The 15,350-nt window shown below is 42.6% G+C and overlaps 2 protein-coding genes across 3 annotated transcripts in view; one reads left to right on the forward strand and one right to left on the reverse strand.

Annotated features, from left to right (window-relative positions):
* Window positions 1-1,100, reverse strand: part of pds5a (PDS5 cohesin associated factor A) — a 79,335-nt gene extending 78,235 nt beyond the window's left edge. The window contains exon 1 of one of the 2 annotated variants that reach the window (XM_071408417.1): window positions 898-1,100. The gene's annotated coding sequence lies outside the window, so the exon portion shown is untranslated. Of the gene's footprint in view, window positions 1-512; window positions 827-897 lie in introns of those variants that run through there. The other variant, XM_071408418.1, reaches the window with a different exon arrangement.
* A 221-nt stretch (window positions 1,101-1,321) lies between these two features.
* n4bp2 (NEDD4 binding protein 2) overlaps window positions 1,322-15,350 on the forward strand; it is a 38,343-nt gene continuing 24,314 nt past the window's right edge. Inside the window, exons 1-6 of the mRNA XM_071408416.1 lie at window positions 1,322-1,934; window positions 4,412-5,492; window positions 5,661-5,785; window positions 6,932-7,020; window positions 7,366-7,442; window positions 14,704-14,907. Of these exons, the coding sequence (XP_071264517.1) occupies window positions 1,634-1,934; window positions 4,412-5,492; window positions 5,661-5,785; window positions 6,932-7,020; window positions 7,366-7,442; window positions 14,704-14,907 (1,877 nt within the window). The 5' untranslated portion in view covers window positions 1,322-1,633. The remainder of the gene's footprint in view (window positions 1,935-4,411; window positions 5,493-5,660; window positions 5,786-6,931; window positions 7,021-7,365; window positions 7,443-14,703; window positions 14,908-15,350) is intronic.

Consider the following 15,350-nt stretch of genomic DNA (forward strand, 5'->3'; position numbering starts at 1 on the left):
AAAATATCAACACAACCATTCTACCGCACTTCTCAAAAACCCCGTTTAAAACGCCGTTTTGTGCTTCTGATTATTATTTATGCGATAGACTGCTAGTGGAATAGGAACGCGTCAGTAGACAGCGTGAAATGTCTCCCTGAATGAAGTTTTTTTTGTATAATCAAAATAAAATCCTGGATGTGCTAGCTAGCATGCTAGCTAACAACCGCGATATCCGCTCTGCAATCGCATGTTCTTACATTAAGATTAACGTTAATGTTTTGTAGCCACCAGTTGGTTTGTGTTTTCAAATACATCCACATTTAAAAAATATACCATTACACCTGTCTCTATGGTCAACGACATAGACAATCAAATCCATATCTATAAAAGAAAAAAGAATACTAAATTGCAGGATGAGTCGCGATGCTAGTTAGCTAGCTATGGTAGCTGGTTCACAAGACCCACACTGTGTATGCTATGCTAACCAGCTAGCTAGTTAGCATTGTTGGCCTAGGCCGCAAACTACTCACAGAGAACACCATCACATTTTCACATCACTGTTGTTTACCAAAGGGACAGAAATTAATTCACGATCAATCGTTATTCTCAAGAGCGCTTCCTGCGACCGACTCCTGTCATGTTCAGCGTTTAGAAAAAACTTTATTTGTCCGGAAAATAAAGATAAAAATCACTTGTTTTGTTTGTTACAACTTCAAGCTCTCTTCACGTCGTTTCCTTTACAGTGGCGCTACTTCTCTGGTGGTAAAAAAAATGCTAGCGTCGCCCTCCCTCTTCAACATCCCAATTATCACAAAAGAAAGCTTTCTACACATACAACTATGAGCCAAAATATCTGCAAACAGTAGCCGCGGTCCACCAGAAAAAACACAACATGTACTCCTTTATCATATTTACCTCACGAATGAGCGGTTTTAATTCATGAGTCTGGCAAAGGTTGTGTTGTTAGTTTCGGCACAAAGATCCGTGGTCTCCAGTCTCAGCAGCCAGTCTCAGCAGTTTGAACGTGTCCTCGCTCAACGCTGGGTGTACGGCGCCGTTCTCGGTCTAACCGGGGTACTGCAACACACCTCATCAAGCGGGAGTCGGAAAAACCAAACTCCACTTCCTTTTTTTGATGCTGGAACATTTAAAAAAAACGACAAGAGATGCTGATCCCAGGTCAGTATTTAGAAGTTCCCTGAATGGATAGGGTTAACGTTGGGGGGAGGGTAAAACTGATTCTAGGTTTGTGTCTGGCCGGAACATCATTTACGAGGTTGTTTTCAATACTTGTACCAAATAAATTAGAATAGCAGACAACGCACTTATATTATGCTAGTGTACAAATATGCAGATATTAATACAAGTAAAGAAAAGGATTTAAATGAACAACAACATCTATTTGAAACTTACAAAACGTTACACGACAACTTGATTTGGCCCGTTTTCAGCGTGGTCTTTTCTCTCTCTACAGTATCTAGATGAACTGCAGTTCACCTCCCCACCCGCTTGGTGTGCTGCTGTTGTGTCAACTTCCTCAAACCAGCTTCCTCGGTTGTTTTTAGCATGGCACAGCACCACGCTAGCTAGATTACTTCCCTAGCCAACTGTTTTTAAAACATTAGCTAACTCGGGCACACACACACCGACAATGCCAAGGAAAAAGAAAAATGGGCATAGCCCGGCAAGAGTACCCGGGTTGTCAAACGACAACAACAACTATTACCGAATACCAGGACCTAGTGACGGTGCGCCGCTGTCGAGAAGTGAATTCAACACCGGGAGTAACTCTCACTACTACGGCAGTACTAATATGCTCGCTTCAACAAACTCAGGAGGCATCTCCGCTACTTCTCAGGACAAGGACGAGATATTGAGGAGCATGCAGGAGATGTTTTCCCACCTGGATCCAGAAGTCCTTTACATTGTGTTGTCCGAGTGTGACTTCAAAGGTATGACTCTTGACAATAATATGGCAAGTTGAATGTAAGCTAGTTATGACAAAGTTTTTAGTTAGCTTGAGAGCTAACTAGATATCAAGCGTGTACCTAACGTGATTGGGTGCGTTGCAACAGCAACGCTGGTCCCTTTGACCGATATCCCATATTGATCATATTATTGATTATGTGATCAACGTTATATCAGACATGATGTGATCTCCTTTCTCTCCCACATCCCTGCTCCTCCACTTAGACCTGACACTCAATCTAAACCAGGAAATGTTTTTCTTATTTTACGTAAGATGAATTACTACAGCCAAAATAAAGCATTCGGGCTAACAATTTACTTTCCTATTTTGTGAGTAGGATAACTCAGCGCTAGCGTGTATTTCAATGTCATGTGTACTGTCTGTGAGATCGTGTTACATAATCTCCCGGTGTCATGAGGTGACTGCAGTTCAACAGTACATAGTGTGACTACAGTTCAACAGTACATATTGTGACTACAGTTCAACAGTACATAGTGTGACTACAGTTCAACAGTACATATTGTGACTACAGTTCAACAGTACATAGTGTGACTACAGTTCAACAGTACATAGTGTGACTACAGTTCAACAGTACATATTGTGACTACAGTTCAACAGTACATAGTGTGACTACAGTTCAACAGTACATAATGTGACTACAGTTCAACAGTACATAGTGTGACTACAGTTCAACAGTACATATTGTGACTACAGTTCAACAGTACATAGTGTGACTACAGTTCAACAGTACATAATGTGACTACAGTTCAACAGTACATAATGTGACTACAGTTCAACAGTACATAATGTGACTACAGTTCAACAGTACATAGTGTGACTACAGTTCAACAGTACATAGTGTGACTACAGTTCAACAGTACATGAGGTGACTGCAGTTCAACAGTACATATTGTGACTACAGTTCAACAGTACATATTGTGACTACAGTTCAACAGTACATAGTGTGACTACAGTTCAACAGTACATAGTGTGACTACAGTTCAACAGTACATAGTGTGACTACAGTTCAACAGTACATGAGGTGACTGCAGTTCAACAGTACATAGTGTGACTACAGTTCAACAGTACATAGTGTGACTACAGTTCAACAGTACATGAGGTGACTGCAGTTCAACAGTACATAGTGTGACTACAGTTCAACAGTACATAGTGTGACTACAGTTCAACAGTACATAGTGTGACTACAGTTCAACAGTACATAGTGTGACTACAGTTCAACAGTACATAGTGTGACTACAGTTCAACAGTACATAGTGTGACTACAGTTCAACAGTACATATTGTGACTACAGTTCAACAGTACATAGTGTGACTACAGTTCAACAGTACATAGTGTGACTACAGTTCAACAGTACATGAGGTGACTGCAGTTCAACAGTACATAGTGTGACTACAGTTCAACAGTACATAGTGTGACTACAGTTCAACAGTACATAGTGTGACTACAGTTCAACAGTACATAGTGTGACTACAGTTCAACAGTACATATTGTGACTACAGTTCAACAGTACATTGTGACTACAGTTCAACAGTACATATTGTGACTACAGTTCAACAGTACATTGTGACTACAGTTCAACAGTACATATTGTGACTACAGTTCAACAGTACATTGAAACCCTTAAATTAACAAATAGTTAATTTAACCAACTGTTCCCTTTCTCTCTCTTCCCTACCATCTCTCGCTCTTTCCTACCATCTCTCTCTCTCCTACCATATCTCTCTCTCCTACCATCTCCCCCCTCTCTCTCTCTCTCTCTCTCTCTCTTTCCTACCATCTCTCTCTCTCTCTCTCTTTCCTACCATCTCTCTCTCCTACCACCCCCCCCCTCTCTCTCCTACCACCCCCCCCTCTCTCTCTCCTACCATCTCTCTCTCTCCTACCATCCCCCCCCTCTCTCTCTCTCTCTCTCTCTCTCTCTCTCTCTCTCTCTCTCTCTCTCTCTCCTACCATCTCCCCCCTCTCTCTCTCTCTCTCTCCTACCATCTCTCCCCTCTCTCTCTCTCTCTCTCTCTCTCTCTCTCTCTCTCTCTCTCCTACCATCTCCCCCCCTCTCTCTCTCTCTCTCTCTCTCTCTCTCTCCTACCATCTCCCCCCCTCTCTCTCTCTCTCTCTCTCTCCTACCATCTCCCCCCCCTCTCTCTCTCTCTCTCTCTCTCTCTCTCTCCTACCATCTCCCCCCTCTCTCTCTCTCTCCTACCATCTCCCCTCTCTCTCTCTCTCTCTCTCTCTCTCTCCTACCATCTCCCCCCCTCTCTCTCTCTCTCTCTCCTACCATCTCTCTCCCTCTCTCTCTCTCTCTCTCTCCTACCATCTCCCCCCCTCTCTCTCTCTCTCTCTCCTACCATCTCCCCCCCTCTCTCTCTCTCTCTCTCCTACCATCTCCCCCCTCTTTCTTCTACCATCTCTCTCTCTCTCCTTCCATCTCTCTTCCTCTAGTTGAGAATGCGATGGATTCTCTCCTGGAGCTGTCTGTAGCAGCTGAGCGTGTTGGTCCCCTCCCTCCCCTCCTCTCTGGGTTTGAGCTTGCCGCAGCTCTCCTCAGCCCCCAACACGACCCCTCCAAACCAGACCTTCACCCCCACCCTCCTACAGGGGAGTCCGCTGTCCCCCTCTCCCCTCCTCTCCGCAGCGAAGACGACCAGAACCTGACCACTGACTTGACAGAAGAGTTTGATGTTCTGATCGACCGTGAGCTGGAGAATCTTACCATACAGCAGGAAGCTGGTCTTCACTCCTCCTCTTCCTCATCCGTCTCTTCCCGCTCCTTCCTCGTTCAGCCCCCGGGCACCCAGCAGCAGGCCCTGTCCAGCCCAAGAGCCTCAGCCTCCACGAGGGGGCTCCCAGGGGCCCAGCCATGCCCTGACAGGGTGTTCTCAGCTGGGCAAGCTAGAGGACCTCACTCCCCTGTCTCTGGCCTGAGCCTCAGCTTCTCTGGAGGAGCAGTGGGTTACCAGCAGCAGAGATCCTTACTGGACTTCAGCCATCTGACTTCATCGCCAGCCGAGACGGACAGAACTAAACCCAGTCTGCCTTTGGATCTGGGGGCCGCCGATCGCCCCTCTGCATTCCAGGCATACAGGAAACTGGACCAGTCCACTGTTCGTCCAGAGGGGGGGCGGACCGTACCACCAGGCGGCATGGTAGGGGGCGCGAGGACGAAGACGAGCGTCGCAGGAGAAGAAGAGCGACTCGACAACTCGTCGTTCTGGAATACTCAGGCGCCAGAGTTCCAGCCGCATGTCCACGGACATCAGGCGACGGGGCCGGCGTTCATCACCCCCGTGGCGCTAAACCCCTCCACCTGGCACACCCGAGCCACACCCGCCTCCCACTGGTTGGCCCAGGGCCCTGTCAGTCAAGCCCCTACTGTCCCCAGGTCTTGGACAGGGGGTGTGTTTGCGGCTGCTGGCCCCAGAGCACCCCTCCTCTCCGGGCAACATGGTAGGCTCCGGCTGGAGGGGAGTGTCCTAGTGCTGCTACGGGGAGCTCCTGGGTCGGGCAAGTCCACCCTGGCCCGGTAAGGGGGTGGGTTAGGTGTGTGTGTGTGTGTGTGTGTGTAAGGGGTGGGCGGGGTGTTGGGTGTGTGTTTACAATAATGACAATAACCACACACACACCAATAATCGTGTGTGTGTGTGTGTGTGCGTGTGCGTGTGCGTGTGCGTGTGCGTGTGTGTGTGTGTAGGGCCATGCTGGAACAGAACCCACATGGGGTGGTTTTGAGCACGGATGATTATTTCTGTCGCCATGGGGACTATCGCTACGACCCCTCAGCTTTAGGGGAGGCCCACGAATGGAACCACGCTAGAGGTATACACCCTAACCCCTACACCCGAACACCCTAACTAACCATATACCCTAACCCCTACACCCGAACACCCTAACTAACCATATACCCTAACCCCTACACCCGAACACCCTAACTAACCATATACCCTAACCCCTACACCCGAACACCCTAACTAACCATATACCCTAACCCCTACACCCGAACACCCTAACTAACCGTGCACACATCCCTACACCCTAACTAACCATGCACCCTAACTAACCATGCACCCTAACTAACCATACACCCTAACTAACCATACACCCTAACTAACCATGCACCCTAACTAACCATACACCCTACACCCTAACCCCTACACCCTAACTAACCATGCACCCTAACTAACCCTACACCCTAACCCCTACACCCTAACTAACCATACACCCTAACCCCTACACCCTAACTAACCATACACCCTAGCCCCTACACCCTAACTAACCATGCACCCTAACTAACCATACACTCTAACCCCTACACCCTAACCCCTACACCCTAACTAACCCATACACCCTAACTAACCCATACACCCTAACTAACCCTACACCCTAACTAACCCTACACCCTAACCCCTACACCCTAACTAACCATACACCCTAACCCCTACACCCTAACTAACCATACACCCTAACTAACCATACACCCTAACCCCTACACCATAACTAACCCCTACACCATAACTAACCCTACACCCTAACTAACCCTGCACCCTAACTAACCCCTACACCATAACTAACCCCTACACCATAACTAACCCTACACCCTAACTAACCCTGCACCCTAACTAACCCTGCACCCTAACTAACCATACACCATAACTAACCCTGCACCCTAGCCCCTACACCATAACTATGTAAATGCTCTCTGTTTCCCCAGCCATTGAATAACACTGTGTTTATGTGTCCTCATACACCCTAACCCCTACACCATAACTATGTAAATGCTCTCTGTTTCCCCAGCCATTGAATAACACTGTGTTTATGTGTCCTCATACACCCTAACCCCTACACCCTAACCCCTACACCCTAACCCCTACACCCTAACCCCTACACCCTAACCCCTACACCCTAACTATGTAAATGGTCTCTGTTTCCCCAGCCATTGAATAACACTGTGTTATGTGTCCTCAGCCCAGGAAGCTATGGAGGCCTGTTTCTCTCCTGTCATTATTGACAACACCAACATGCAGGGCTGGGAGATGAAACCCTACGTGGCTATGGTCTCTCTCTCTCTCTTTCTCTCTTTTCTTTATTTCATGTGAAAATACAAACTATGTTCCGTTTTAATCAGAAATATATTTCAATAGTTATTCAAGTTTATGTATTTATTATACTTGTGTATGTCTTTTACCACACACACACACCTACACACACACACCTACACACACACCTACACACACACACCTACACACACATACACACACACACACTTACACACACACTTACACACACACACCTACCTACACACACCTACCTACACACACACACACACACACACACACACACCTACACACACACACACACACACACAGTCTAATGGTAGGATGTGCTGTATGTTCCTACAGGCTCTGAGGCACAACTACAAGGTTTTGTTCCGGGAGCCTGGTACCTGGTGGAGGAACAAACCCAGGGAACTGGAGAGGTACCAATAAAGTTATTTCAATACACCTGGAGAGGTACCAATAAAGTTATTTCAATACACCTGGAGAGGTACCAATAAAGTTATTACAATACACCTGGAGAGGTACCAATAAAGTTATTTCAATACACCTGGAGAGGTACCAATAAAGTTATTACAATACACCTGGAGAGGTACCAATAAAGTTATTTCAATACACCTGGAGAGGTACCAATAAAGTTATTACAATACACCTGGAGAGGTACCAATAAAGTTATTACAATACACCTGGAGAGGTACCAATAAAGTTATTACAATACACCTGGAGAGGTACCAATAAAGTTATTACAATACACCTGGAGAGGTACCAATAAAGTTATTACAATACACCTGGAGAGGTACCAATAAAGTTATTACAATACACCTGGAGAGGTACCAATAAAGCTATTACAATACACCTGGAGAGGTACCAATAAAGTTATTACAATACACCTGGAGAGGTACCAATAAAGTTATTACAATACAACTGGAGAGGTACCAATAAAGTTATTACAATACACCTGGAGAGGTACCAATAAAGTTATTACAATACAACTGGAGAGGTACCAATAAAGTTATTACAATACACCTGGAGAGGTACCAATAAAGTTATGACAATACACCTGGAGAGGTACCAATAAAGTTATGATAATACACCTGGAGAGGTACCAATAAAGTTATTACAATACACCTGGAGAGGTACCAATAAAGTTATTACAATACACCTGGAGAGGTACCAATAAAGTTATTACAATACACCTGGAGAGGTACCAATAAAGTTATTACAATAGAACTGGAGAGGTACCAATAAAGTTATTACAATACACCTGGAGAGGTACCAATAAAGTTATGACAATACAACAGGAGAGATACCAATAAAGTTATTACAATACACCTGGAGAGGTACCAATAAAGTTATTACAATACACCTGGAGAGGTACCAATAAAGTTATGACAATACAACTGGAGAGGTACCAATAAAGTTATTACAATACAACTGGAGAGGTACCAATAAAGTTATTACAATACACCTGGAGAGGTACCAATAAAGTTATTACAATAGAACTGGAGAGGTACCAATAAAGTTATTACAATACACCTGGAGAGGTACCAATAAAGTTATGACAATACAACAGGAGAGATACCAATAAAGTTATTACAATACACCTGGAGAGGTACCAATAAAGTTATTACAATACACCTGGAGAGGTACCAATAAAGTTATGACAATACAACTGGAGAGGTACCAATAAAGTTATGACAATACAACAGGAGAGGTACCAATAAAGTTATTACAATACACCTGGAGAGGTACCAATAAAGTTATTACAATAGAACTGGAGAGGTACCAATAAAGTTATTACAATACAACTGGAGAGGTACCAATAAAGTTATTACAATACACCTGGAGAGGTACCAATAAAGTTATTACAATACAACTGGAGAGGTACCAATAAAGTTATGACAATACACCTGGAGAGGTACCAATAAAGTTATGACAATACAACAGGAGAGGTACCAATAAAGTTATGACAATACACCTGGAGAGGTACCAATAAAGTTATGACAATACACCTGGAGAGGTACCAATAAAGTTATGACAATACACCTGGAGAGGTACCAATAAAGTTATGACAATACACCTGGAGAGGTACCAATAAAGTTATTACAATAGAACTGGAGAGGTACCAATAAAGTTATTTCAATACACCTGGAGAGGTACCAATAAAGTTATGACAATACAACTGGAGAGATACCAATAAAGTTATGACAATACACCTGGAGAGGTACCAATAAAGTTATGACAATACAACAGGAGAGGTACCAATAAAGTTATGACAATACACCTGGAGAGGTACCAATAAAGTTATTACAATACACCTGGAGAGGTACCAATAAAGTTATGACAATACACCTGGAGAGGTACCAATAAAGTTATGACAATACACCTGGAGAGGTACCAATAAAGTTATTACAATACACCTGGAGAGGTACCAATAAAGTTATGACAATACACCTGGAGAGGTACCAATAAAGTTATGACAATACAACTGGAGAGATACCAATAAAGTTATTACAATACACCTGGAGAGGTACCAATAAAGTTATGACAATACACCTGGAGAGGTACCAATAAAGTTATGACAATACACCTGGAGAGATACTAATAAAGTTATTACAATACAACTGGAGAGATACCAATAAAGTTATTACAATACACCTGGAGAGGTACCAATAAAGTTATGACAATACACCTGGAGAGGTACCAATAAAGTTATGACAATACAACAGGAGAGGTACCAATAAAGTTATGACAATACACCTGGAGAGGTACCAATAAAGTTATGACAATACACCTGGAGAGGTACCAATAAAGTTATTACAATAGAACTGGAGAGGTACCAATAAAGTTATTACAATACACCTGGAGAGGTACCAATAAAGTTATGACAATACAACAGGAGAGATACCAATAAAGTTATTACAATACACCTGGAGAGGTACCAATAAAGTTATTACAATACACCTGGAGAGGTACCAATAAAGTTATGACAATACAACTGGAGAGGTACCAATAAAGTTATTACAATACAACTGGAGAGGTACCAATAAAGTTATTACAATACACCTGGAGAGGTACCAATAAAGTTATTACAATAGAACTGGAGAGGTACCAATAAAGTTATTACAATACACCTGGAGAGGTACCAATAAAGTTATGACAATACAACAGGAGAGATACCAATAAAGTTATTACAATACACCTGGAGAGGTACCAATAAAGTTATTACAATACACCTGGAGAGGTACCAATAAAGTTATGACAATACAACTGGAGAGGTACCAATAAAGTTATGACAATACAACAGGAGAGGTACCAATAAAGTTATTACAATACACCTGGAGAGGTACCAATAAAGTTATTACAATAGAACTGGAGAGGTACCAATAAAGTTATTACAATAGAACTGGAGAGGTACCAATAAAGTTATTACAATACACCTGGAGAGGTACCAATAAAGTTATTACAATACAACTGGAGAGGTACCAATAAAGTTATGACAATACACCTGGAGAGGTACCAATAAAGTTATGACAATACAACAGGAGAGGTACCAATAAAGTTATGACAATACACCTGGAGAGGTACCAATAAAGTTATGACAATACACCTGGAGAGGTACCAATAAAGTTATGACAATACACCTGGAGAGGTACCAATAAAGTTATGACAATACACCTGGAGAGGTACCAATAAAGTTATTACAATAGAACTGGAGAGGTACCAATAAAGTTATTTCAATACACCTGGAGAGGTACCAATAAAGTTATGACAATACAACTGGAGAGATACCAATAAAGTTATGACAATACACCTGGAGAGGTACCAATAAAGTTATGACAATACAACAGGAGAGGTACCAATAAAGTTATGACAATACACCTGGAGAGGTACCAATAAAGTTATTACAATACACCTGGAGAGGTACCAATAAAGTTATGACAATACACCTGGAGAGGTACCAATAAAGTTATGACAATACACCTGGAGAGGTACCAATAAAGTTATTACAATACACCTGGAGAGGTACCAATAAAGTTATGACAATACACCTGGAGAGGTACCAATAAAGTTATGACAATACAACTGGAGAGATACCAATAAAGTTATTACAATACACCTGGAGAGGTACCAATAAAGTTATGACAATACACCTGGAGAGGTACCAATAAAGTTATGACAATACACCTGGAGAGATACCAATAAAGTTATTACAATACAACTGGAGAGATACCAATAAAGTTATTACAATACACCTGGAGAGGTACCAATAAAGTTATGACAATACACCTGGAGAGGTACCAATAAAGTTATGACAATACAACAGGAGAGGTACCAATAAAGTTATGACAATACACCTGGAGAGGTACCAATAAAGTTATGACAATACACCTGGAGAGGTACCAATAAAGTTATTACAATACAACAGGAGAGGTACCAATAAAGTTATGACAATACACCTGGAGAGGTACCAATAAAGTTATGACAATACACCTGGAGAGGTACCAATAAAGTTATTACAATACAACTGGAGAGATACCAATAAAGTTATTACAATACACCTGGAGAGGTACCAATAAAGTTATGACAATACACCTGGAGAGGTACCAATAAAGTTATGACAATACAACAGGAGAGGTACCAATAAAGTTATGACAATACAACAGGAGAGGTACCAATAAAGTTATGACAATACACCTGGAGAGGTACCAATAAAGTTATGACAATACACCTGGAGAGGTACCAATAAAGTTATTACAATACAACTGGAGAGATACCAATAAAGTTATTACAATACACCTGGAGAGGTACCAATAAAGTTATGACAATACACCTGGAGAGGTACCAATAAAGTTATGACAATACAACAGGAGAGGTACCAATAAAGTTATGACAATACACCTGGAGAGGTACCAATAAAGTTATTACAATACACCTGGAGAGGTACCAATAAAGTTATGACAATACAACAGGAGAGGTACCAATAAAGTTATGACAATACACCTGGAGAGGTACCAATAAAGTTATGACAATACACCTGGAGAGGTACCAATAAAGTTATGACAATACACCTGGAGAGGTACCAATAAAGTTATGACAATACAACTGGAGAGATACCAATAAAGTTATTACAATACACCTGGAGAGGTACCAATAAAGTTATGACAATACACCTGGAGAGGTACCAATAAAGTTATGACAATACAACAGGAGAGGTACCAATAAAGTTATGACAATACACCTGGAGAGGTACCAATAAAGTTATTACAATACACCTGGAGAGGTACCAATAAAGTTATGACAATACAACAGGAGAGGTACCAATAAAGTTATGACAATACACCTGGAGAGGTACCAATAAAGTTATGACAATACACCTGGAGAGGTACCAATAAAGTTATGACAATACACCTGGAGAGGTACCAATAAAGTTATGACAATACAACTGGAGAGATACCAATAAAGTTATTACAATACACCTGGAGAGGTAGCAATAAAGTTATGACAATACAACTGGAGAGATACCAATAAAGTTATGACAATACACCTGGAGAGGTTCCAATAAAGTTATTACAATACACCTGGAGAGGTACCAATAAAGTTATGACAATACACCTGGAGAGGTACCAATAAAGTTATGACAATACAACTGGAGAGATACCAATAAAGTTATTACAATACACCTGGAGAGGTACCAATAAAGTTATGACAATACAACTGGAGAGATACCAATAAAGTTATGACAATACACCTGGAGAGGTACCAATAAAGTTATTACAATACAACTGGAGAGGTACCAATAAAGTTATTACAATACAACAGGAGAGGTACCAATAAAGTTATGACAATACACCTGGAGAGGTACCAATAAAGTTATGACAATACACCTGGAGAGGTACCAATAAAGTTATTACAATACACCTGGAGAGGTACCAATAAAGTTATGACAATACACCTGGAGAGGTACCAATAAAGTTATGACAATACAACAGGAGAGGTACCAATAAAGTTATGACAATACACCTGGAGAGGTACCAATAAAGTTATGACAATACACCTGGAGAGGTACCAATAAAGTTATTACAATACAACTGGAGAGATACCAATAAAGTTATTACAATACACCTGGAGAGGTACCAATAAAGTTATGACAATACAACAGGAGAGGTACCAATAAAGTTATGACAATACACCTGGAGAGGTACCAATAAAGTTATGACAATACACCTGGAGAGGTACCAATAAAGTTATGACAATACACCTGGAGAGGTACCAATAAAGTTATGACAATACAACTGGAGAGATACCAATAAAGTTATTACAATACACCTGGAGAGGTACCAATAAAGTTATTACAATACACCTGGAGAGGTACCAATAAAGTTATTACAATACAACTGGAGAGGTACCAATAAAGTTATTACAATACAACAGGAGAGGTACCAATAAAGTTATGACAATACACCTGGAGAGGTACCAATAAAGTTATTACAATACACCTGGAGAGGTACCAATAAAGTTATGACAATACAACTGGAGAGATACCAATAAAGTTATTACAATACACCTGGAGAGGTACCAATAAAGTTATGACAATACACCTGGAGAGGTACCAATAAAGTTATGACAATACAACAGGAGAGGTACCAATAAAGTTATGACAATACACCTGGAGAGGTACCAATAAAGTTATTACAATACACCTGGAGAGGTACCAATAAAGTTATGACAATACAACTGGAGAGATACCAATAAAGTTATTACAATACACCTGGAGAGGTACCAATAAAGTTATGACAATACACCTGGAGAGGTACCAATAAAGTTATGACAATACAACAGGAGAGGTACCAATAAAGTTATGACAATACACCTGGAGAGGTACCAATAAAGTTATGACAATACAACAGGAGAGGTACCAATAAAGTTATGACAATACACCTGGAGAGGTACCAATAAAGTTATTACAATACACCTGGAGAGGTACCAATAAAGTTATGACAATACAACTGGAGAGATACCAATAAAGTTATTACAATACACCTGGAGAGGTACCAATAAAGTTATGACAATACACCTGGAGAGGTACCAATAAAGTTATGACAATACACCTGGAGAGGTACCAATAAAGTTATGACAATACAACAGGAGAGGTACCAATAAAGTTATTACAATACACCTGGTGAGGTAGCAATAAAGTTATTACAATACACCTGGAGAGGTTCCAATAAAGTTATTACAATACACCTGGAGAGGTACCAATATAGTTATTACAATACACCTGGAGAGGTACCAATAAAGTTATGACAATACAACAGGAGAGATACCAATAAAGTTATTACGATAGGATAGACTTTGATTTAATATAAACAAACCACTAATAAAGTCGTAATGAAAAAGGACAATGGATAACCCCTCCTCTTTCTCTCCTCCCCTTCCTCTCCCCTCCCCTCTCTCCCCTCCTCCCCTACCCCTCCTCCCCTCTCTCCCCTCCTCTCTCTCCCCTCCCCCTTCCTCTCCCCTCCCCCTCCTCTCCTCCCCTCTCTCCCCTCTCTCCCCTCCCTCTCTCCCCTCTCTCCCCTACCTCTCTCCCCTCCCTCTCTCCCCTCCCTCTCCTCTCTCCCCTCCCCCTCCTCTCTCTTCCCTCCCCTCCTCCCCTCTCTCCCCTCCCTCTCTCTCTAGACGTACTAGGCACAGTGTTAAAGCAGAGAAGATCCGTCGGATGATGGAAAATTATGATCGTCACGTGACCATTCACTCCATCATGGGGAGCTCTCACCCCAAACTACCCCCCCATTACGACCCAACACAACCCCCCCATCACGACGCCAAACTACCCCCCCAACAGGACCCAAACCCACACCATCAGGAGGCTAGCCCGTCACAGTAAGTTTCCTCCCCACACCCAGGCTGCATCTCAAACTACCCCCCCCTCAACAGGACCCTAGTCCCCCCCCAACAGGACCCTAGCCCCCCCCCCCCCATCAGGAGACTAGGGTTAGGGCCATGGATAGGGTTAGGGCCAGGGTTAGAGCCAGGGTTAGGGCCAGGATTAGGGCCAGGATTAGGGTGAGGATTATGGATAGGGCCAGGGTTAGGGCCAGGATTAGGGTTAGGGCCAGGGTTAGGGCCAGGATTAGGGTTAGGGCCAGGATTAGGGCTATGGCCAGGATTAAGGCCAGGTTTAGGACTAGGGCCAGGATTAAGGGCTAGGGCCAGGATTAGGGCCAGGGCTAGGGCCAGGATTAGGGCCAGGATTAGGATTAGGGCCAGGGTTAGGATTAGGGCCAGGGTTAGGGCCAGGGTTAGGGCTAGGGCCAGGTTTAGGG

This window comes from Salvelinus alpinus, chromosome 6, assembly GCF_045679555.1.
Source record: "Salvelinus alpinus chromosome 6, SLU_Salpinus.1, whole genome shotgun sequence".
Taxonomy (NCBI): domain Eukaryota; kingdom Metazoa; phylum Chordata; class Actinopteri; order Salmoniformes; family Salmonidae; genus Salvelinus; species Salvelinus alpinus.